The sequence below is a fragment of the Arctopsyche grandis genome, chromosome 7, assembly GCF_051622035.1.
Source record: "Arctopsyche grandis isolate Sample6627 chromosome 7, ASM5162203v2, whole genome shotgun sequence".
In the NCBI taxonomy this organism is placed as follows: domain Eukaryota; kingdom Metazoa; phylum Arthropoda; class Insecta; order Trichoptera; family Hydropsychidae; genus Arctopsyche; species Arctopsyche grandis.
In genome coordinates, this window is record NC_135361.1 from 16,300,752 (window position 1) to 16,324,777 (window position 24,026).

The 24,026-nt window shown below is 34.3% G+C and overlaps 1 protein-coding gene across 1 annotated transcript in view; it reads left to right on the forward strand.

Moving 5' to 3' along the window:
• LOC143914071 (uncharacterized) overlaps positions 1-24,026 on the forward strand; it is an 83,338-nt gene that overhangs the window by 58,565 nt on the left and 747 nt on the right. Inside the window, exons 4-12 of the mRNA XM_077434161.1 lie at positions 4,531-4,661; positions 10,579-10,719; positions 20,841-21,803; positions 22,114-22,675; positions 22,749-22,949; positions 23,030-23,255; positions 23,330-23,472; positions 23,548-23,770; positions 23,863-23,983. Coding sequence (XP_077290287.1) covers positions 4,531-4,661; positions 10,579-10,719; positions 20,841-21,803; positions 22,114-22,675; positions 22,749-22,949; positions 23,030-23,255; positions 23,330-23,472; positions 23,548-23,770; positions 23,863-23,983 — 2,711 coding nt within the window. The remainder of the gene's footprint in view (positions 1-4,530; positions 4,662-10,578; positions 10,720-20,840; positions 21,804-22,113; positions 22,676-22,748; positions 22,950-23,029; positions 23,256-23,329; positions 23,473-23,547; positions 23,771-23,862; positions 23,984-24,026) is intronic.

The following is a 24,026-nucleotide window of genomic DNA, read 5'->3' on the forward strand; positions in this document are numbered from 1 at the left end:
AAAACAAACAGCGCCCAAATTAGATATCGGTTAACCTAACAACACGTACATCCAAAACAGATCTGTCTTATCGGCGAAATCGATCGCATAAGCGACTACTAAAAAGAACCACTAAATGCGGAAATTACACACAAAAAAAATGGAACAAACAGGTTTTATTGTAATGCAGTGTCTTTTTCGTGAGAAGAAAATTGCATTTTTCAAACGGACCAAACGATTCAATCTCTACGAGATTAGATCGATCTCGATTCAATTAGACAAAACCAGTTCCACATTTCCCATTTTCACTTCTTTTTTTGTGTGCTCTGAATACAGTGGATTTCAAACACACGTTTTGTAGTACCGTGAAGAACAAGCGATCACGACCTGATAGTTTACGGTAAAATCTAATGCACTTCCGTATCTGTGACTCATGCATGCAAAACCAATCGTAAAGCTTGCAATGCAATCCATAAAGTGCATGCAATGCGAGAAACTATCGCCGCCAACACAACACATCTCATATGCAACATTCGAGATTGCGCATATGATTCTTCCAATTATTATCGAGAATGGATTGTCATCGACTGTAATGAGTAAAATAGGCAAGTCGTGCCGTTGAAAATGTCGAGCCTTTGGCCTAATAGATTTTTAAACCATTTTTCGTGACATTAACCTTCTAGTTTTATTTTGTTTTGATAAAAGGTTGGATCGTGCGTTTGTTGTACTATTGTGTTATTATTATATACGTATGTATGTGGTATGAGATGTCTAGATTGTGAAAAACCACAGCTCGGTTCACGTCGAATGCACCATCCGGTGTTGTGTTATTGTCGCTGAAACAAAGTGCATTGAAAAAGTCGAGTGGTCGCTCGGTCGACCACCGCTAATTATAATGATGCCTTTTGAATCAGAGATGCTCAATCTTTTAGTCTATAAACATATATAAATTTTCCATTTGATACAATCGATAAATTTTCTTCGGAAACGCAATCATCCGCAAAACATGCCCCAGTGAAGTTAATTGATAGCTTTCAATTTCTTTTCAAATCTATTCCGTATCTTCTTATTATATGTGTACATATGTATGTATGTACATATGTATGTATGTACATATATACGCTGTCTGCATCTATAAATTTGACATTTTCAAACTAACAAAGTTACATTGATTTGATAGTAAAAATTATCATAAAGATTCTGTCGGTTTAAATACATACGTATAGTGCATTTGCCATAATTTCGGAATAAATGTTTCCAAAAATATAATATTATTTTTACGCAAATATATTATAGAGGAGCAAGATATATACTGAAGTATATATTATAATAAAATTTAAAAAAAATCGTCACCGGAGCATTTTATTCATCAACACATGCCAATATTAATAGAATTTATATGTCCTAGTCAAAATAGAAATATTGAACAGTTTGTTTCTTATACATATAGAATATGATTATTAGCACCACAAGGGGATTTTATCGGCGAAATATACCAATATGAGTGTAATTACATATGAAAAAGAAATATTTTAGAATTTTTTGTTTATTATTGGCAAAATTTAATGAAAAATGCTGCTCGGGCCAGACTGCATTCAAGTTATAAATTCATTGATTTTTATTTCATAATATAAGCAGATGAATTTTTTTCTGAAAACGTTTGGATTTAATTTCAATTTTTGGATATACTTAGGTGTTCGCAGCCTTTCAAGGAACTCGTAGTTTATAAACCTCAAAACTTAAGTAAAATGTAAATATATCATTTCGGTACATATATCATATATCTTTCATCTATGTTTCTAAAAATACCCAAAAATATTATTATTTAAAATAAACTAGTAAATTAATTGTTTGGTGTAAATATAGATCTTCTTACTATTTTTTTCAAATGAAAAAAGCATGTCTTTGTCGGTAAAGTTAAAAAAATATATATTTATGGGAAACTCGAGTCCATAAGTGCATATTTCATTAACTACCTGTTAACCATCAATTGTGAATCTAACTAATCTCAATTATAGATTTTTTTGAAGCTGTAATAAAGTTTTAACAAAATTTACGGTATTTTATAATCGGAACAACGTGTTTCCGGAAATTTTTAGCAATGGGTTTCTGGAAACCTTCGGAAACCCGCTGGATGACAATGTACATACATATATGTATGTATATAACGAAATCATTACTACGTTGTCCACATAAAATGGGGTAGGTATTCAAGTTTTGAATTAATTTTCTTTATATAAATATGGAGTAGTTTAAAATGAATTAGCACAGTGTCGTGAGAGTGTCTCAAGATGGGTATTAAAGACCTAAACGACATAATGACGGCACTGGGATGAGCGAACAGGTTCCATCCACCGCTCCTTTTATGAAAATATATTCTGCTACAAGTCTGCGAGCTGTTCTCTCTCTCTTTCCTCGAACGCTTCTACGATCTCTTATAACTTTTTTCCTATGTATAATGCCTCATTAATTTCAATTAGTAGCTGCCTCTGGATTTGTCGTCGACATGTTGGCGATTTTAATTTATTGCTTCTCAGAAGTTGGAAGCGTAAAATTGGCGTGTCGGAGCGTGTGAAATCGAGCCGATACGTACGTGCTTATTACGAAATGCAATGATTGATTGATTCATATTACGAGTTTGAATGTCTAAAATCGCTTCAGAAATGTAATCATATTTTAAAAATGCATCATAAAATCAGTTTGCTTGTGAAACTGATTCGCTGAACGTGTTTAGATATGGGTGATTAACGTCTAGCATATTTGATAGTTAAGTACATAATTGAAAGTGTAAGAGATTTTAATTCTAAACGTTGATGTTTATTTTAAATGATTATTTTTTGAACTTTTTAAAAATGTATCCAGAGCACTCAAATAAGTATAGAACGCTGTTTGGCATAACGAGGAGAGATAAACAACGATTGGAAATATGACAAAAGTGGTTGATTTAATGGTGAGGGTAAAGAAATTGAAATGGAAATAGGTAGCTAAAAAACGGTCGATAAATGGACGAAAGAAGTTCTCGAATGCTACCCGAGATAATGTAAATGGGTTCAAAGAAAGCCACAGAGGAAATGGGTGCATGAAATCAGAAAAATGTGTGGGATTATATGAACGAGAGTTGCCCAAAACAGAGATGAGTGGAAGCTTGTTGGAGAGGCTTTAATCCAACAATGGATGGCGAATGGCTGTGAATGATGATGCTATGATATATTATATACGAGAATATCCGTTTAAGTAGAAAAATCTAATCACATTTTCATAAATCTATAATGTTTTATCATTTTTTTCTTTAAATTTTTTGGGTAGCATGTGAATTTTTGTTAAATAAAATTAAATGTGTTATATATATTTTATATGTGCATATGTATGTATATTTAAATAAAATGTTTGCTATTTATGTATTATCTGGCCGCAGTCTCATATCAGGATAACCTGTGAAGACATATTAAAATTTGACATAATTCTACGAAAATCTCATGATCAAAATCTCAGGTAAAACTTTTAACATTTTCGTACAATATCAAATTATTATTAAATTTATTAATAGAAAATTATTAAATTTAGTAATAGAAAAAATACATATATGTACATATATATGTATTGGGTCTACGTGACGAGACAGAATGTTAAATTACAGAAAACGCAAATATCGGAAGGCAAAGATCGAAAATCGAAAGATAAAAAAGGGTGCATGGTAAACGGTACATACTCACTTAATTTGCGCGAGCAGGATACAACAGGAACAAGAGGAACAGGCTTTTCCTCCCGTATTAATGTGCGTGCGCAGAATACGGGAGGAAAAGCATGTTCCTCTTGTTCCTGTTGTATCCTGCTCGCGCAAATTAAGTGAGTATGTACCGTTTACCATGCGCCATTTTTTTTTGATCTTTCGATTTTCGATCTTTGCCTTCCGATATTTGCGTTTTCTGTAATTTAACATTCTGTCTCGTCACGGAGACCGGTATGTATTATATAATTAAATTTTAAAAAGGGCCATTAAATTTTTTAGCGTACCATTTATTAACCCTTAAATAAATAAGTGTTTACCGCTAAGATATTACGATTACCCAGTAAAAATGTAACCGGCTATGATTTCACTGAAACGTCAAATTTTATTTTTGTTACTGGCAACTAGTTTGACGTTTGATTTGCCGGGCGAACGCTGATTCTGTCGAGCGAGCTATTTTAGAGATGTTAATTTGACATTAAATGTCGTTTTAACATTTGTCGTGCAATTTATTAAAAATATTATCCCAATTTTTTATCTATCTCAGATCTTTTATACAGAATTGCATTTGTTTGTAATTTAATTAAAATATTTCACGTATTATGTTGTATGTAAGTATGTTTTTATTAATTTTTCATTCAATTTTGCAATGGTTCAGTTTAAAACTAACAACTAAAAATTCATTGGGAACACAAAATATGTATGTACTTACGGTCACTGCTGAATGTTACTAGGAAAAACCAGCAACAACAATCATTAATCTGTTCAATAACAATATAAATAGAAAACATCATCTAATATAGTATTTTAATTTTTGATTTCAGGTGTCGTTGGGGGCGCGTACAAGCCGGTGCCTCCGCCCCGGCCGCTGGGTGCAGGTCGCGCGCCCCCTGCAGGCTCCCCAGCGCTGCCCGGAACCACTCCCCCACTCCACACACATTCCATCAAATTCCCGGTAAGTTTAACACCAAACAAACCTACTTTAACAAAAAAAATAGAGGAAGACGATAATGTACCGCACGATCGCGTAGGTATTTAGTATGCGCGTGTCATTTGGTGTACTATTGAGCGAGTTACACGAGTACGAACAAACGAGTTAACCGGTCTTGATTATGGATAGCGCATATACTGGTTTGACTATGCTCGTTTTGCATTCTATATACTTCTTGTTGCAACGGTCGATTGGAAGCTCCCGGATGGCTTGTCCCTACCCTTCTTCGTATTCTTCTTCTTTTGATCGGATGTCATCAATTACCAACAATCGCCTTTATCCCGAGCCCTCGTCTAATCCGACAGTTCGATGTCCTTTCATTCGCAATCATTTTTCATCTCGTCAATTTTGCACGTGTAAAACCAGTAGACGTTCTGGACGTTAACAAATTGTATTAAATCTTTTGTAATACGTTGATTGATGCTAGTCTTTTTTTTCTCGGATTTATTTTTAAATTGCGTTTCCATAAGGAAAAGTAAGTGCTTTTTCTTGAATATAAATGTAAAGGTTAATGGAAAAACAATTTAGAAATAAGTACGGATGCTGGTACTTTTATGATAATTTTCTTTCACCCGGGGGAAAACTCTAGCAAGCATTTCCTGACAGGATAATTACTTGCTTTGATTCTCATCTTGACGGGCCGTCTTATTTTTATTTATTTTCGGTTTATGAATAAAACTTTGCGTCATAATAAGAAAAAGAAAAATTATATTGTAATTTAATTTTGTACGATTTCTTCATATGAAACATTATACACAATTAAATGCAATCAATCACAACTCCATATTATCATTGTGTGAAATAATTTCGTTTTAATTTTATTTTATGACCTAAATTAATCTAAGTTAGCGTTTCAACGGCTTATATGTAATTATTATTTTGACCTTATGTATTTAATCGCATATTATACATATGTACGAACTCACATAGCTAGAGGGGCTTTATTACATCGTTGGAATTATAACACATATATAATGAACAAGTCGTTGCCTACAATTCGTTCACATTCATTTGAACATACATAAATTCTCTTAAGAAGATATCTTGATATACATATGTAAGTACCTTATATTTTATTCTTGAGGTTCTGTTTGATTTTTATAAGCGGCTACTACATCTATATATGTATGTATTATATATATACGGTATATTACATTATGTTCCATGTAATTTAAATTTTACAACGTTATTTTCAACCAGCAATAAAACTTTCCCACACGTACTCTCCCGCAATACATGCCTATGTATAGTACGTTCAAAAGTTTTCGATTTCGTTCGTTGAAATCCTCGGTAAATATCGATCGCATTATTTAACCGCATAACGACCGCACTAAAGAATAATACTATTATTTATCGTCGGTACGATTCAAAGTGTTTTATGGTAATTACGCATATTTAAGTGGGAGTCATTTGGCGGACCGGGTCGTGGGAGTGAAAATTGCATCACATAACTTTCTTTCTCGCGAATTAAGTGCACACATTACGGCGAGTCGTATCTGCAAATCGCGTACGACATCCTAAAAATTAAATTACATTTGAAGTCGTATGAGAATCGCGTGTCGAATTCGTATTTGTACAAACGACTTTTCTTCTATCATGGGAAATCTCGGTAAGATTCATATGCGAGTCGAGAGGTACAACCGAGAAACGGGAGTGATTTGTTGCCCTTATTATTGTTGAATTACTATCATCGTTTCGTTTTGTTATCGTCGTTGGTAATAAAGAAACCGGAACTACTTACTTCGGGTCGTATAAATCGGGATAAATTTAATCCAAGTGTGCTCTTCCTAGGAAATGGCGAGAAGAGCCACTCTGTTGAAGTTTTCGTAAGCCACACACAATGGGCGATAAATTGCAGGGGTCACTTGTTATACTTGTGTCGGTTCAACTCGCTAACTAGACACTTCCAAGTTCCCTATTTACGGTTCTTCTAAGGAAAAAAACTTGTGAGACCAGCACGCAACTTTCAACACATCAAATTTGCATAAACTAATCAAATGGCTTTTAATTTGTACTCCGAAAATATTATTTCTAAAGCCTTGGAAGACGTGGATTCTGGAAATACAATTATGGTATGATACTGTACTACTAGCCACTACCTTAAATAAATTGTAAGAATCGCTAAGCACGGTTTTTGTGAATAGCTCCAGAACGGAGCTAGCAATAAATGTCAGGAAAATAAAATGGACTATATACAGTCGACTCATAATATGGATTAAAATTGAGAAGAGAGTCAATCATTGTCAATATATTGGGTGCTATCTGGGTGAATCGTGTGAAAGCAACCAGGAAATCCGTGCTAGAGTGGAGCAAGCAAAAAGCTCAATTATAGCATAGTACTCCGACAGACTTTTACGATGTTACATTTTCTGCGTTCTTCCGTATAGGACAGGAGCATGGACCCTGACAGTTGCCATGTATAAAAAACTGCAGGTCTTTGAGATTTGGACATAGAGAAGGATGCTGAAAATCTTATGCATGGTTCATATTAACAAAGCCGAGGAAAAACATGTCGAAGTGCCCAAAACTGTGAAATTGTGCATATTAGAGTATCTTGGCCATGTGATGTGGAACCATAAATATGATCTTCTGCCCCTTATAACCAAACTTAAGCAGCCAGAATGCTTTAAACTGTAAAAATGGTTTACTATTACCAAGCTTTTTTTGCTCTCTTGCTTTGTAAAATAATAGTAATTAACAATAGTGAACCATTTTTGTGGGTTAAAGCATCCTGGCCACCTTAGTCTGCTTATTACCCTTATTAAAAATAAATTACATTATGGTTGAACAATCTTCGACAGTGGTACGGCCGAATACTATGTAGAGTACGGATAGGAGTTTTAGTTGCCAGCGTTCTAGGAGGACATGATACGTGAAGAAGAAGAATAATCAAATGGCAAATAGTCCAAAGTGAGCTATTGAATCAGCATAATCCACAGCCATTGAAATTCCACTGCTGGATGACGGCCTCTCCAGCACGCTTCTATTCGTCTCTGTTTTGAGCAACTCTCACCCATCTCAACCCACACATTTTCCTAATTTCGTCTACCTATTTTCCTTGCGGCTTATCTTTCACCCTTTCACATTATCTTGGATACCATTCGAGCCCTTCTTTCGTCCATTTATTGTCCGTTCTTTCATGTAGTTATGTACGTGACCCGTCGATTGACATTTCAATTTCTTTAGTCTTACCCTTACATCAACCACAATTTTTCATATTAGCACTTATTTTAGACCTTTCGTCCGTTCTTTTAGCTACATGACCTGCTCATTGCCATAAATATCTTCACTCTATCCAATATATCCAATACCTTTGGTATACTTCTCACCCACTTATTCCACTTCCTAACTTTCTTCATTATGCCAAATATACAGCGTTCCATACTACTTTGAGTGCACTGGACTTCTAGCGGCATACTAGCGTTCATACGTCATCACTGGCAAGACACATTGATCGAAGATCTTTATCTATAGGCACAGTGGCATTTTAAATTTGAACACGACATTCATTTGCCCAAATGCATTTCATACGAAAAAATCAAATAAGATAAATTTAAAGCAAAATCAGATACTGTTCATAATCCAAACAATGTTATTGGTTTCGGTATTACTAAGGAACGTATGGTGCAATTCGGTTCCAAAAGATTTGTGCTGGGGATGAGAGTCTTGAAGTCGTGGGCGTATTTTCTCATTTGGTAACAAACGATTTACTGAAGGTGTTTCTGGTATCAGAACTTCGCACAACAATCACGATAACTTGCACAAAAGTTTGACGTTAGTAATTCAACAATTCTAATCCACTTAACATAACTAGAAAAAAATAGAATGTTCTTTCTAGCAACCAACAGAATGATCGCTTGTTAACGGCAGACACAATCCACCTTTGATGTTTTCTTTACGTTGACATAATGATACAAATGGGTAACAGTGGAAGCAGAATTACCTTTCTCACTTAGGAATGAGCCTTGACTTTGAATATTATTACAGTAATTAAACTTTCAATAGCGATAATCGCAATTCAAATGTTGAAATGCCCTGCTCGAGTACCGATTGTGTAGGTACGTAAAGCCTTTTATTATACTCATACAATTGCTTCTGGGAATATTCCCATGGTGGGATCGTCATTGTTTCATACACAAACACACACATATAGAAGCATTTATGTAAAAATGCGTTTATTGGCGTGTTGACTTCAACAAAGCATCTCTCCACAAATCGGTTAAAATAAGTCGAATACAGGCGAAAAATATTTCATACATAAAATTACAAAATATACCAATTTTGCGATGCACAGCTGTCAAGCGCTGAAAGGAGCCTCTCGTTCTAAATTTTTATCGGATATATGTAAAAAACAATTTCTGTATGTGTGTATGTATAGGGTAAGATAACGTGCCAGTATTAATTTATATAATCGCCGTGTTTTAATTTAAAAATACAAGTATCTATCATAATATTATGTTAATCGAGTCCGTTCGCATTATATTATTTTTTGTTCGCGTACGAAATTTGTGTGGGATATAAGCCATTACACGAACGCGATGATTCATTTAAACAATGATTACCCAAACGTTTATTAATATTAATCCGCATTGTTTAGTAGAAGCATCTAATGTAGGTGAGTGAAATTTGAAAAATCGTTTGATTTGACCTTAGAATGAAGTGAAAAGGGAAATCTTGGCATGTACGTAAGTACATATGTGCTCTTAGCCAATTAACCTTTTTCGTAATGGCACCATAAATATAAATTATAATGAGAATTCATTATATTCATCATTAGACGATGTTAAATTTATAGAAATACCTATACATAATTGATGAGATTATACCAGTCGCACCTACAAGCACATGACTCAACCTTTACATACATATGTACATTCAATTATGTATACGATATTATACGATGGGCAAAAAATAACTCTCCTTTGATAGCTTTTATCGCCAAAACTGGAATGTTATTAATCTCAAAGACGTTGTTTTTATTTAAAAACATTTTACGAAATAAAAGATCAATGAAATTTAATCAACTTATATTTTTTTATTTATTTATTATATATTTATGTGCCCGATGAAATATCATCGCATGAGTTATGGCATATTTAGTTATTTAATAAATAAAAAAATTAAAAGAAATGGTCGGTCCTGTGTTTGATCCGCACGCGGTCGTATTTTCTTTAAATACGTTTTAAATAAATTTATATTTAATTGTTTAATAAGTAAAGAAATGGTGAAAACTGCCTACCTACCAACATATAAGCAATATATAAAACACCAATAGAAAAATTGATTGATTAATTAATTAATTAAATAAAATTTTCAATATATGGCGCTAAGTACTATGAGACTATTGCTATAGAAGAAAAATTGGTAGCCAACAGTATATATAGAAGTTTTTTCTTGATCTGTTATTATGTTCGTATTATATTCGTACATTTTGTTGGCAGTGTATTAACTGTGACGTACATACATACGTCGAATCGAAACGACTATTATAGTACGGCGAGTGTTATGCCAGACACACACAGAATAGCACTATTATATATGTATATATGATTAATCAGTTTATTAACGATTAGGTATGTATTAATGGTCAAACTTAATAATGCTGCTGCTTCACTCAAATCAACCAGGAAGGTTGAATCTGTATATGTATGTAGTAGCATATTATTTAATGAAATTCATTTTTCATTGTCAACATGGTGTAATTTTGCATCTGGATATAATCATTATAGAATTCTAAAAGGCTTTATAAAGTACTGTTACTTTTTTGAGATACATATGTATGTACATATGTCGAGGTACTGTTTAATTTTGCCCACTGTATGCACTATACATTTGTATGCGAGATTCTTCAAGATAATAAATTGGTCTTTTTAAATTGCAGATTGATCGTGAAGTGGTGGTCTCGAATAGCGATAAGACCAGTAAGTCTCCAGGTGTGCAACAGTTCAGGAGGATTGCAACCGTGGCTCCAGACGCACCTCCTCGACTCCAAGCTGCTTGGACTCTACCACCAAATATGCAGGTATTTTCCATAAAATCGCCCGGAGACTTTCTTTATGCTGTTTCAACCTTAACGACCGTCTTAAATAATAACAAAATAATTCAAATTGCCCCATCCGGTACACCTTGCAGTTGTCAGCTGTTGTCAGAACAGGTGGCGTCTGTCTCCCCCTTGGGAACTACCATTCTTCTTCGACTTTGACCACAATGAGCGCCTGCTATATTTCACTACAGTTCTAATCACGTTGGTTCAGCGAATGCTGTCGATGAAAACCGGCATTCAAATGGAGAACAATGGTGAAGATGTGCTAGTACAATGGCTTACGGTCGAATTGCACGCTATAAAATATTCGAAGTATGGGTTTAATAAGCACTATTTTCAACAAACGTGCCGACATGACAGTCCGCGTAAAAATTCCAACGGGGATTTTTTTACAAATTTAGATATTCAACAACAATTTATGAATAACTGGGTGCAACCCATGACATTGTTCTGTTAAAAGTACGTGCTGACGTCTCTTTTTTATCATCGATCATGGAAGTGTATGGAAGTTTCATAAATTTCCATGCATTTTGCATGCAATAGCGTTTATTCGCTCGAATACAGTTCTCAGCTATCACCAAAATAAGATTTTCATTTTGTTTATTACAGACACATTTCTCCATTTGACATACATATGTATGCTACAGTATCTACATATGTACATACATACATACATGCATATAATACCGTGTATAGTTTGTCACTACCTACCGGTATTACCGAAAAAAATGCCCATTGCCAAAAATACCGATATTGATTTATTTAAGCAATTAGTATAATAATTTAATTAATTACCAATAAAATATTAACTTATTAATTTTCAATTAATCATCAATTTTAAATAATTGTGTATAGTTAGTTGGTCCGCTGTAGGAAGATACTTGCTATCCCTTTCACCGCCTCTCGACCAATAGCATTTCGTATAGACAATAGAACATTTTACGTACGAAATGCTATTGGTTTGAAATCGGGTGAAAGTGACAGCATGTGCGTTTTACCAAGTGCATCATACAGTAGTTGGACTTTAAGTATTTCTGCTATAGGGTCAGCGAGTCCATGATTTGAAGAGTTTTTCTGTCAAAGGGATGGTTTAAGCTTTTAAATATTATATACATACATATATATGTACATATTCAAATAATAGTATATATTCAGAAATATTCAGTCTCAAGTATATTTTTGGCATACGGATTTTACATGTACATATAATACACTCAACGTGTCCTTTGAATAGTGTTGACTCTTTCTTTGACCGTTCCATATTTGTAAACTATCCGATAAAACGTTTTCTTCTAAATTCAAGACAATTAAACTAGCATAAAACTGAAATCATTATATTTCGGTACTACGGGAAGTGCCGAAGGTCGAACTTTGACCAACCTAGTTGGAACCATAGCCCCTTATTAAATTTACATACATATATAACCTTTATCAATGATGACAATGTAATAATTATTTGATATTTATTATATTTATTAATGACAAAATATATCATAACCATAATATTATTTCATACCTACATATGTATGTATGTACATATATACATACATATCTATATACTTAGATCATTCGTATACACATATGTATGTACTATACATATGTAGATTTAATCTTGTTGTAAAATTATGATATTATTTTTATTCATGAAGTTGTTTTGACGTAAACCAAATGAAATAATTTGGTGTACAATAATTGAAAACGTTTCCCAAAAAATATTTATTTACAAATTCCACGCGAAAAATATGATTCATATAAATTTTAACGATCCGCTAAACATCAAATTTAACTCGCACATCTTCTGATAATTTATGTGAGAGTCAAACGAAAATTTTAAGCGTATCAACCCAAAGCATTTAGCATACGTCCACTACCTATGATTAACAATCGATTTAGATAATTTATGAAATGTCAGCGCGAAAAAAATCATACGAGTAAAATTTATCAATTAGTAACGTTCTCGAACATCCATCATCGAAAGTATGGTTATTTTCGAGAGGAAACCAACAGAAAAAAACCAGAGCATACGATCTAATTTGATTAGCGGTTTTCCGAAACACAATAGAGCTATACTTTGGAGCTGTAAAGTAATCCATCATCCCTATGACGCGCGCGTGTGTGTACCGATTGTGAAATAAATCATCGATTTAACCACACGTTCGACTCATTTAAACCGTAATTGCGACATGACTTACGGGCATATTTGAACCGGGTCTTTTTCAATAAGTGTATTATAATATACATATATAGAAATTTTCTCATTAAAAGTTTAATTAAGAACATCCGTCTATGTTATGAACGAACTTTTTACGGAAATCAATAAGCGCTAAGCTGAAGTTGATACTGACGAAAGTTGATATTGATAGTATCTAAGATTAATGATTTTTTATCTCTCTTCAATATATTCATTATTTTATCTCGGAATTTGAAACAAATGGAACGGTCAACAAAATCATTCAACTGGTTACTTTTATGGACATCAGTTTGAATAGAATATTTTCCTCATAAATTTTATTTCATTTAAATATTCATTCACATGACGATTTATATACACACATGTGTATATTTATACATACATTTATATCAACAATATTTCAGTATAATATATACTCGCAGCTCACGGTGCAAACGTACATCCTATGCGTTTCGAATACTAATTAATTTTCCATATAAAACCTAGGACTTTATTGCTCGATTGTAAGCATACTATACGTATGTATTATACATATATACAATTTTTATATTCAACTAGCGATCATATCCAGTTTTGTCCGTGTCAAAAAATTCACCCAATCCCGCTTACTTTTATGTCGTACTAACAAATATTGCACTTTAGATATTTTATATTCAATTTCATTAAGCTCAAGTTGTATCGTCACGTTATAATAACGTTAAGATTAAGGTATAGTTACTCAATTATTGATATAACTTGAAAAACACGTCCCTATGCATTCCGTTATGCATAATCCTATGCTATAATATAATAGTACGAGGATTATGTGCCTATTTGTGTTATCGTACTTTGAAACCTGTACTTTGAATATCTTACAAGATCAGAACATATCCTCTGGAAATTACCGTTGATGTTGACGATAAAGCAAAACGCGTGTAATTCGCGTTGAAATCGTGTAGCGGTTTCATATGGGCGTTGTTTATTTTTGAAAATTCAATTACATTCCATGTAACAGTTACCAAAGAACTCTGGTTAATTTTTTTACGACAAAAGAGAGCCAATCAATTAGACGAATGCGTGAGTGGAAACGTTATGTGGGTTTCATTCGGCAGATAATTGAATCTAATATGATGTTTTGTTATCTTTTCAATTGTGCAATACCATAATTAATTAATAAAGCTGTACCAATATAAGCAGATATGCTTCTTTCTCATAGTCAAATTTTAAAGTACAAGCTTCTTTACATAATGCATAAGTAAGTTCTCATGACTAAAGATCGTAAATTTGAAAACGCCTGTCTCTGAACTCGGCATTATTGTGGTAGAATTAATCTGATTGTTCCAACGTTAAACCAACGATATACCAACTCTTCAAACTACTTTATTGCAAAACTTTTCACAATCAGAAAATTCGCTTCAGACATATTGGAGAGAGTCACTCCTTTATATACAATTTCCAAAGATAAAAACTCTAATTCAATTATCCACTCAAAGCCAACAACCACATCTCAAAGGATTCAAATCTCGATCTTTCTGACGACTTCTCACTGTGAATAGACAGATAGCTCCTCGCAAAATAGTATTGATTGTAGTTTTTATTTAGTTATTTTCAATCACATTATATCAAGCTTCTACAATGCTACTTATATACATATAAGTTTCAGTCAAAATGTTCACTGCGGTTCCTTCATAAACATACGAGTTTGTTCATATACGAACTATTGGTTTTAGTTTATGTTCTAACAGTCAAAATTTATAGACTCACCAGGTGTCTCATGAAACATTTAGCTGTCAAAACTTTTGAAATGTCAAAAAGTGAAGCATTTAAACGGGAAATCTTATGGAGACTACATTTCAGCGTTGCTATAATTCCTGTTTTCGCTATTTTTTTAAATACTGAATCAAACGATTGAGAATACTTAAACTTATGCCTAATAGTTTGCGCATTTTGCGCCATTAAGGCGCAAACACACTGAATCGAATGGCATGGACGCATTCTTACCCTCCTGTGGTGAAAAATTATTTAAAAAAAGAAAATTGTATCTTGTGTATCATAGTTTAGTTAATTTAATTTAAAGAAATGTTTAATTTTCTCGTAATATTAAATAGTTAATTGGAAATTGAAAGTTATTCGTTTATTTATTTAAGATGGCTTACAAGCTAATTTAACTTCAAAACTAATAAAATTTACGTACATATAACTTAAAGATTAAATATTTTAATCAAAGTATAGAGGGTTTTTGTTTCAAATAATATTATTATATTTAAATTTATTATTTTATCTGATAGCTTAACAATAAACTCTATATAATATACTTCTCCTATTTCTTTGCGATTTCAAATTTTGTATCTATATTCTTTTGTGTACACTATAACTATAAATATTTCGTGTATGAAGAATCCAGTATGATTGTGAACGAACTAAGTGTACACTTGGACTGTAGTTTACATATATATATATATATATATATATATATATATATATATATATATATATATATATATATATATAAAGTACTCTTGCGCAAGTCGGTAACAGTATCGAGATAAATATATGTACACCCAGGGCCGGCCCAAAGAGGCAGCAGACTAGGCACGTGCCTAGATGGGCCATAGTTAAGGGGCGCCGCGTTTTTTTTATTATAAAACTAGCTGAACCTATATATATATATATATATATATATATATATATATATATATATATATATATATATATATATATATATTAGTGGCGTGTGCAATTGCAATATGTCTATGTATATATGATGTGTATAAATATATATATATATATATATATATATATATATATATATATATATATATATATATACTAACCATTTTTCATATGTATGCATGATAAACGAATATTTTAGACTTTTTCACGGTCACAAGTTTATGTATGTATTACATACATATATTATTTATTTAATTTCTGTATAGTTAATTAATTTGTTTATTTTCTGTTACATTTTTGACCATTGTTGCGCATTAGGAATTGCCACAATGGTTTAAACTTTAAATAAATACGTATATATACATATATAATGTATTATACAATCCTAATCCTCATTAAAAATAAATTTCAAATCTACTTAATCAAATTTCCTGAATTTCTTTGAAATTTAATTTAAAATACTATTTTCAAGGCATAACCGGATACTCTAACTGGGTGAGAGCTAAAAAAAACATCAAACGCTACAAAAAATCCTATTGCATTACATCCGGATATGCTAACGAAGCATTTCTATAGTGCTTTGATGTCGTCTGCGTATAATTGATCCGTCCTGTCTTGAAACGTTCGGTCGTAATAATCCGAATCATTCATCAAATTCGTCATTAATTCGAACGACCGGTTACAAAGACCCAGCCGTGATGGTTTATTCCGGGGAAGCAGCGAGTAGGCAGTGTCGACCAGTCGATGTCCTGCCCGTTCGCTGCATTTAACATTTCGGCCGCAATAAATAAATATTCAAATCTCGCCCGACTCGATGGCAATTGCCTGCGTCCGTTTTTCTTGGCCAACCGTTGCAATTATTCCAGCCAGGTGAGTCAACGACAACGACACCATCATCCGACTTACCAACGTCCTTGTCGTCCGACAAAAGCGCTATTTACGCATGGACAAGTTGAAGCACGAACAATGACTCGCACTAACCCCCCTTGGATCAATGGAGGAATACAAATCGTCGATGTATTTATTCTAAATATGTAATACGTAATCATAGGCATCGATCGACGGACAATGGGACACTCGTCCTGTGATGAGCCAGTCAAATTTTGCACGATCTCCCAGGTAGCAACAACTGCTTGTCGTTATTGCCATATTATGATGATGATTGATACTGGACCCATTCAATTTGAATTTTCTGCCTATTCAACCTGAAGTGGCTTTGTACACATGTACATATGTTAGTATCTGTTATTGTCTTAAAAAAAGCCTTTTGTAACCAAATATATAAATAAATTTTAAAATTTGGAAGACACTTTGGAAGACTTTTTTAATAATAAAGTCACGTAAGAGAATTTCTCCAAAGTTTACTTTCAAAAAAAGTACTCTTGCGCAAGTCGGTAACAGTATCGAGATAAATATATGTACACCCAGGGCCGGCCCAAAGAGGCAGCAGACTAGGCACGTGCCTAGATGGGCCATAGTTAAGGGGCGCCGCGTTTTTTTTATTATAAAACTAGCTGAACCCGGCATGCGTTGCAATGCCAGCATAAAGCATGCAATTCCCGTACCCATTCCCGTTTCAAGTGATGGCTGGGGCTCAACTAACGTCTCTTCAACGCCGTAACATCATAAACCAACTGGCAACGTAGTTACCAACGAACACATTTCCTTGACTACACAATCACAGCACAGCAATACTCAATTTTTAGTTAAAGACCGCAAAAGCAAAAAAACTGTAAAAATCGCGCATTTTTTTAAACGCTCATATCTCGTAAACGATCACGAACCAACAAAAATCATTATCATATTCGAATTCAGTGGATCAAACTTAGTAAAGATTGGTTGGTCTCCGCTCTGGTAACTCAAAAACGTGATTTTTTGCTGCTCAGTGTATTCACCGAACCGTTTTTACGAATGCTTTAGAATTCAATATTGCGTTAATATTTGATAGGTATTGTGAATTATTATAATGGGTATCGTATTACGATAACTGTAAAAATGTGCTCTAACCAAAATGTGACTTTCCAACTCAATTTACCAGTCAAGTGACGTTTTCTCGAAAACCTAACCTCCCCATCTAACCTGGTGCCAATTTATAGTTGAAGTGTATTTTCAGCTGTTACATAGTTTGACTAGTTGGAATGTAATTCGCCATATAAGTCAACTTACGAGGGTTACACGGAATATATACCGACTAATTAAAATATATTACAACTGAAAATACGTACCTGGCTAGATGGAATATATTCCAACTATAATCAAAATATATTACAACTAGAAGATACAATTCAACTGTTATATACATATATACATATGTATATGTATGTAAATTCATCGATACGAAAAGCTTCTTCTTCTTAATTATTGAGTTGGTAATGAAGCTTTTACAAAAACTGACTCAATTGAATTATCGAATTAAGTTTACCCGGTAAACAATTTTCACTTCGTAAACATATTTTGAACGGAATATGTTATATTGTTTGTTTTGTAACAATACAATTACTTTGCAAGTCACATATAAAAATAACAATTAACTTGTAAGAAGATTTCGCACGACAGAAGGCGTAATTCTAAAGTGAAAGAACAGTGATTATCGCATTTTTCGAATTGTTATTCAGTAGTTACAACAAAAATGAAAAGCTTATCTTTGCCGCAGCTCTAGTTTTCCAATTGCGTCGTCATTTATATGATATAATATATACGCACATAACAAAAACAAAAAAGTCATAATGCTAATGATCTTTGATAATAAATCAAGAGCAAAAAACACAACGAAATTGACCTGAAGATGCGTGCAAAATTTTGTATGATTTTCGTCATGCGTCTCGATTTAAGTAGGTGTGCTTACACTCGTATGTGTGTAAAATAATTGAGGATACACTGATTCCGATATAATGACACTGTGGGAATTTCAGGTAATCAGACAGATGTTTACAACTTGAATCTCAAAAACAAATCAACAAGATTCTTAATAATTTATTTAAGATAAAAAAAAACGTCTCATCATATGAAGCTTTGTTAACTTTTGAGATTTAACTCTCAATCAATTTTAATTTATATTTATTTTGGCACCTTGTTACGTTGCATTGTTAGTTTTTTGATTGATTATCTATGGATGACTCTTCTGCGTGAATCAGTACCGTTGTTTTTTTTTTATTATTTCAATATTTTATGCAATTATTAATCACTTCAGTGTGAAAGGAGATTTAACGTCTCGACGTTGTCACAAAACGGAATAAATCGATTCGATAAAAATGTTAATTCGCCTGACATTTACTTAGATGCTTGCTATTGTTTTAAAATATAATATTAATTTTATAGACCTGTCAATAATCTAATAGTTTATTACAATTTATTTCCATAGATTTGACGTTCGATATTTAGTTGCATAGACAAATTTGTAATGCCGTCTTTATTATTTTATTTACATTGGAAGTATTAATAAATAAAGATGTAATGTTTTCTTTACCAAATTCAAACTCGATTTATCAGTAACAACAGCAGATAAAAACATCTTTGTTGTTACTATTATATTGATAAATTCTTTATATTATACATATTTAGAACCCACATATTCTGTCGAAAATATGTACATGTGTATATCTATATGCATATACTACATACTACATATTTATGAAACCCCAATTATACAATTTCTTCGAACTTTACATGGCAGTAATTTTGCAAACATACAACGAACACAATAGCATGACATCACCTTAAGTAAGATTAGGTTACGGTAGTTGGGTTATATTAGATTAACTTTTACACGTCTTTGAATATATACACTTCTTCGTCTATTAAATACGTGTCTGGAAATATGAAATACAAGTATATACGCCTGCTTTACTGGAGGTGACAATGGAATTTAAATACTATCATATACAATAAAAGCTCATAATTGATTGAAGGGAAGTCACACAGAGAGGTTAGTGGCAGTTTTGCACATGCAAAAAACCCTAGTAGGTCAAATCTGTACTATATTCAATGGTATTAGTATTATTATTATTGTTTTGCGAGAAATAATTTCGAGTTTAAGAGGGCTGTACACCCGAAACCTTAATTTTGTTGCCTTTCCTTTCTTCGATATATATATTGAGTGAATGTATATATTGAGTGAATGCGACAATATATATCAAAATATACATTGAGTGAATGCGACAGTTGCGCTTCGACCAGATAAAACGTATTTTAAATTGACAAAATCGAGGTTTCGTATTCTCCTATTTTCTCCTCCGAAACTGGACCAATTTTTAAAAAAAATTCATCATCGGTATGAGAAAAATATTTTCTGTGCAACTATGCGCGTATTTTTTTTTTAAATCGACCGTTAAGTAAGCACGCTGGACTCTTTTCGTGGGTGTAAAAAAGAGGCAATTTTATTGATGTTTGGTAGCTCCTATAAAAAATAACTAATCAAAAAAATAAAACGATAGATGCAACCCAACGGTGGATATCCATAGCATTGAAAAAAAAAATTTCTCTAGTGCCATAATTGAGGAAGGGAGAAGTCTAATACGTTTGTATGGACAAGGCGCTGGTGTCCAGCCCTCTTAAGTACGCCATATTTTCGTGTTGCATCTATTGCTATATAATATCGTAATATGTATCCTTAATTCCTTACTGATAGATGTAGTTCTTCTTCAAGCCTTTTTATTTATAGTCGATAATCAAAATAGTATTTCAAAGAAGATTTTTTCGACATTTTCAACTGTTGCCTCTGTACAGGTATTTAAATCTAGACGGCCGAGGCGACCGCGCATACTTACACCTAGTATTATAAGATTCGGGCGTGCACCGGAATTTATTCGAGACGGGGAGCGTGTTTCGCATAAAAATATGCGGCGAATGGGAAATTTCATATTTTTTTGGAACGAAACAAGGTGTGATGATACACGAAATAAAAAAAACACAACATGATGGTGTTAAGCACCTGTGCAAGAACAATAGCGCCAGTAGACGCGCCGCCCCGCCCGCGGTGAGCGGCCGCCGCCACTGGCCGCTGCTGCTTCGACTAATTGCACCCACACCACTTCCTCTCCAGCACTTCCATGGTGAACATCTACCAAGAGGACGTACGTCGAGCCAGCATGCCTCGACGATAAGTAAAACCCTCATCTCAGTCCGAAATCGAGTGGTCAATGACGCCGAAGCATGGTAGAATTCGCCCTAGAAAATGTCAGTCCACCACCCCCCCATCCACCACCCAAAACTTACCACTCGTAGTAACCCAACACTATAACACCGTCTTCTTTTGCAGAATCAACAATCGGCGACTACTTCAGATGGCTTCCGGCAAGCTGGTCCGTCGCGCGCCTGCTTACCGCAAGAGCCCAACAACGCCCTCAGCCCTCCGGTTCCCCTCAAGCAGACGTTCATATATGGAACCAGAGCCGATTGTAAATACGATGAGGCGTCCACTAACGGTCAGCCGACTTCCGGCGACACTCCCAAAGATAAAGAGTCCAAGAGTACGTCCAAAGCGATGACCAAAACGTACCACACGCTCAAAGACATGATATCCAGCCGCTTCAAGGGCAAGGACAGCAACGATCCAGACTCGAAGGCGAACGATCCGGAAGCTGGGCTCAACAACGTGGCTGACGAGCTGCGCAAGTCCATGAGGGACAGGGCTGAACAGGAAGCCAACAACGCCTCGTCTTCTTCTAGTCGGGAAATGGGCAGAAAAACGGCCGGGGAGCAGGGCATCTACGGCAGACCGGTACCCCAGCAGAGGGACATGCAGTACAATCGCCATCTAGCGCAGTTGCACCACGGCGCTCCCATGCCCAACAACAACGCGGTGCCCAGTCAATACCAAGGCCAGATCCAACAGCAGATCCAGCAGACCGGAAACCAAACGCCCAACGCTCAGATCTTAGCCCAACAGCAGTATTTGCACCAGCAAATTATGCTGAACCAGCAGCAGCACATTTTGGGTCACGGACCGAGCGCAAGTTCGACACCCCAACACGGCATGGTGCAAGCCAGGTCTCAGGAGCTCCTGAATAGACAAAATCCTATTGCCGACAGTCAACCGAGACCGCATTCTCAAATGATGCAACAGTTGAACACCAACGATAGCATCTATTATCAAGCGCAATACGGCGTTTCAGGCGGGATTACTCCACAAAGAGGTGTCGCAAATAGACTAGTGAATTATCCCAGCGAAATGCAGCAGAGTCCAAACTATTCAGCCTTGAAACCAGCACCCAATAATCAAGTAAGTCCAAGTAATTATTAAATAAAATCGCATACCGAGCATAATAGGCGCATTTTGTGAGAAAAAATGTTAACTGTACCGGTAATAATAATATTCATTTATAACTGCCAGCTTGATCTCACAATTTTGATACCATTTTCCTATTCATTGTGTGTTGCATTTATTACTTTGATAAATTACTTAACGTTTTCAAGCAATTTACTATTCTGCTGTTAATCTGATTTTTATTTTTATTTTATTCTACCGTCCGTACCGCTCACTACTAACTCGTTCTGATGTGGTTATAATTATATTATTATGTTTATTTTAGATCGAGAATACGGATAGAGCTGACTTGAGGAGTCCTCAACAGCTCGAACGAGAGATTTTGAGACAGCGAGGATTAATTGAAGGAAGAAGGACAGCTTCACAGCCTCAACTTCCAGGAGATGAAGAACAAAATGATGTTAGATTAGATAGAGGCAATCCTTCTACGCCAGTTGCTGCTCCTGTACGTAGAGGTTCCCATGGGAATCTCATTGAAAGCTTAACGAGAACTCCCAATGGACTCGAACCAGAAAAGGATTCAGATGATGGTGGATTTAGAAGTAGACTTAACGCTCAAGGAAGAAGTTTTGATAGCAAAGAACGCACTGGCGCTAATGGTGTTCAATATAATAATACAAGACCTTTAGATATAATATCGAAATTAAATAAAATCGACCTAAATAGTGAAATTAATAAAAATGAAAATATATATAGTGGTATGAAACAACCAATATTTAATGGAATATCACAAGTTACACAAAGACAAATTGAAATACCCGAGGATGTCGGCAGCAATACCAACATTTCTGCAAAAAAAGTTAATCCAGGATCCACAGCAAGTTCAGGTAAATATTGATATATGTAATAGAAGGATTGATTTTATGAGTTGTTTAAAAATAATAAGATTTTTTTTAATAGATTATGATAAAAATGGAGGTCCATCGTCAAATGTTGATTCCGGTAGAGGCAGTGCAGCTTATTCTAGTGGACGTCGAGTCGGACATGATACCAGTACGGAGTCTGATCCATTGCCAGCATCTGCAACTAATAGAAACAATGCCATGACTCCTGAACAGAACGGAAATCCACCAAAGCACTACCATGAAAAAAGTAGTCATGGTAAGTATTTCATTTAAAAATTAAATGCTATGTATATGATTGGTATAAAGTGATATAAATTGATTTGTTTATATTATTAGGTGGAGATTCAGAATGGGTAGATATAGTAGAATCAGAACTTAGACAAATTTTAGAACCAAAACATCACGGCTTGAATGTCGGAGGAACTAATTCAAATCAAGGAATTGGTACTGGAGTAACCGGAAGCGAAGTTTCAAGTGTAACACCACCTTTGCCACCACTCTCGCCTGCTCCATCTTCACCTGAAGCTACACCTAGAAATTCATCTAGATTTAAGCATCAAAGGTTTGTTATTTTAACTATATTAAATGATAAAATGGCATTTATTCAAATACTTATGAACATACTCTAATTTATAGTTTACCCTACGGTAGCAAACCAGAATATGGTAATGAAAGAGGCGCAGTTATGCCAAATCAAAGAGCTGGTTGGCAGCATAGTTCCAAACATCGTAACGGAGGATCTAAAAAACACGACCATTCTTCTCAATATAAAAAACACAGTATGTTATTTGATTAATAAATACAAAGCAACTGCCACTTATAAATATTTGTATTAAAGATATATGTATTTGCAGTGTTCGGTCTTGAAACAGACATAACATCGACGACTACTCGCAGTTTAGATCTGTCATCAATGCTTGATGGTCAGTCTGACAGTGATGTGTCAACTCAAGATGCACGAGCAATCAGAAGACAGTTACAGGGCTTAGAAAATATGTATTGTGAAGTTTTAAAGTTATTAGGAGTCAGAAAACCACCCAATCATAATTTAGGAAAATATCAACCTAGCGATTCCAGGTAATGATTTATAAAATAATGTTATTAAGTTTGATTTTATAACATTTTCTAATTTTTTATGTTATTATATCAAATAAATTCATAATTTTAAGGCTGACAAAACGGCGTTATGGCAGTGTATCATCTCTTCCCTCTAGTTCTGTAAGCAGCAGACCTGTCCGGGATAAGCGAAGAAACGCAACTGAACAACGGAAAAAAGTTAACGACATAAAGGTAAGAATGAACTGAAATAAATTACAAAGACTAATTCTAAAAT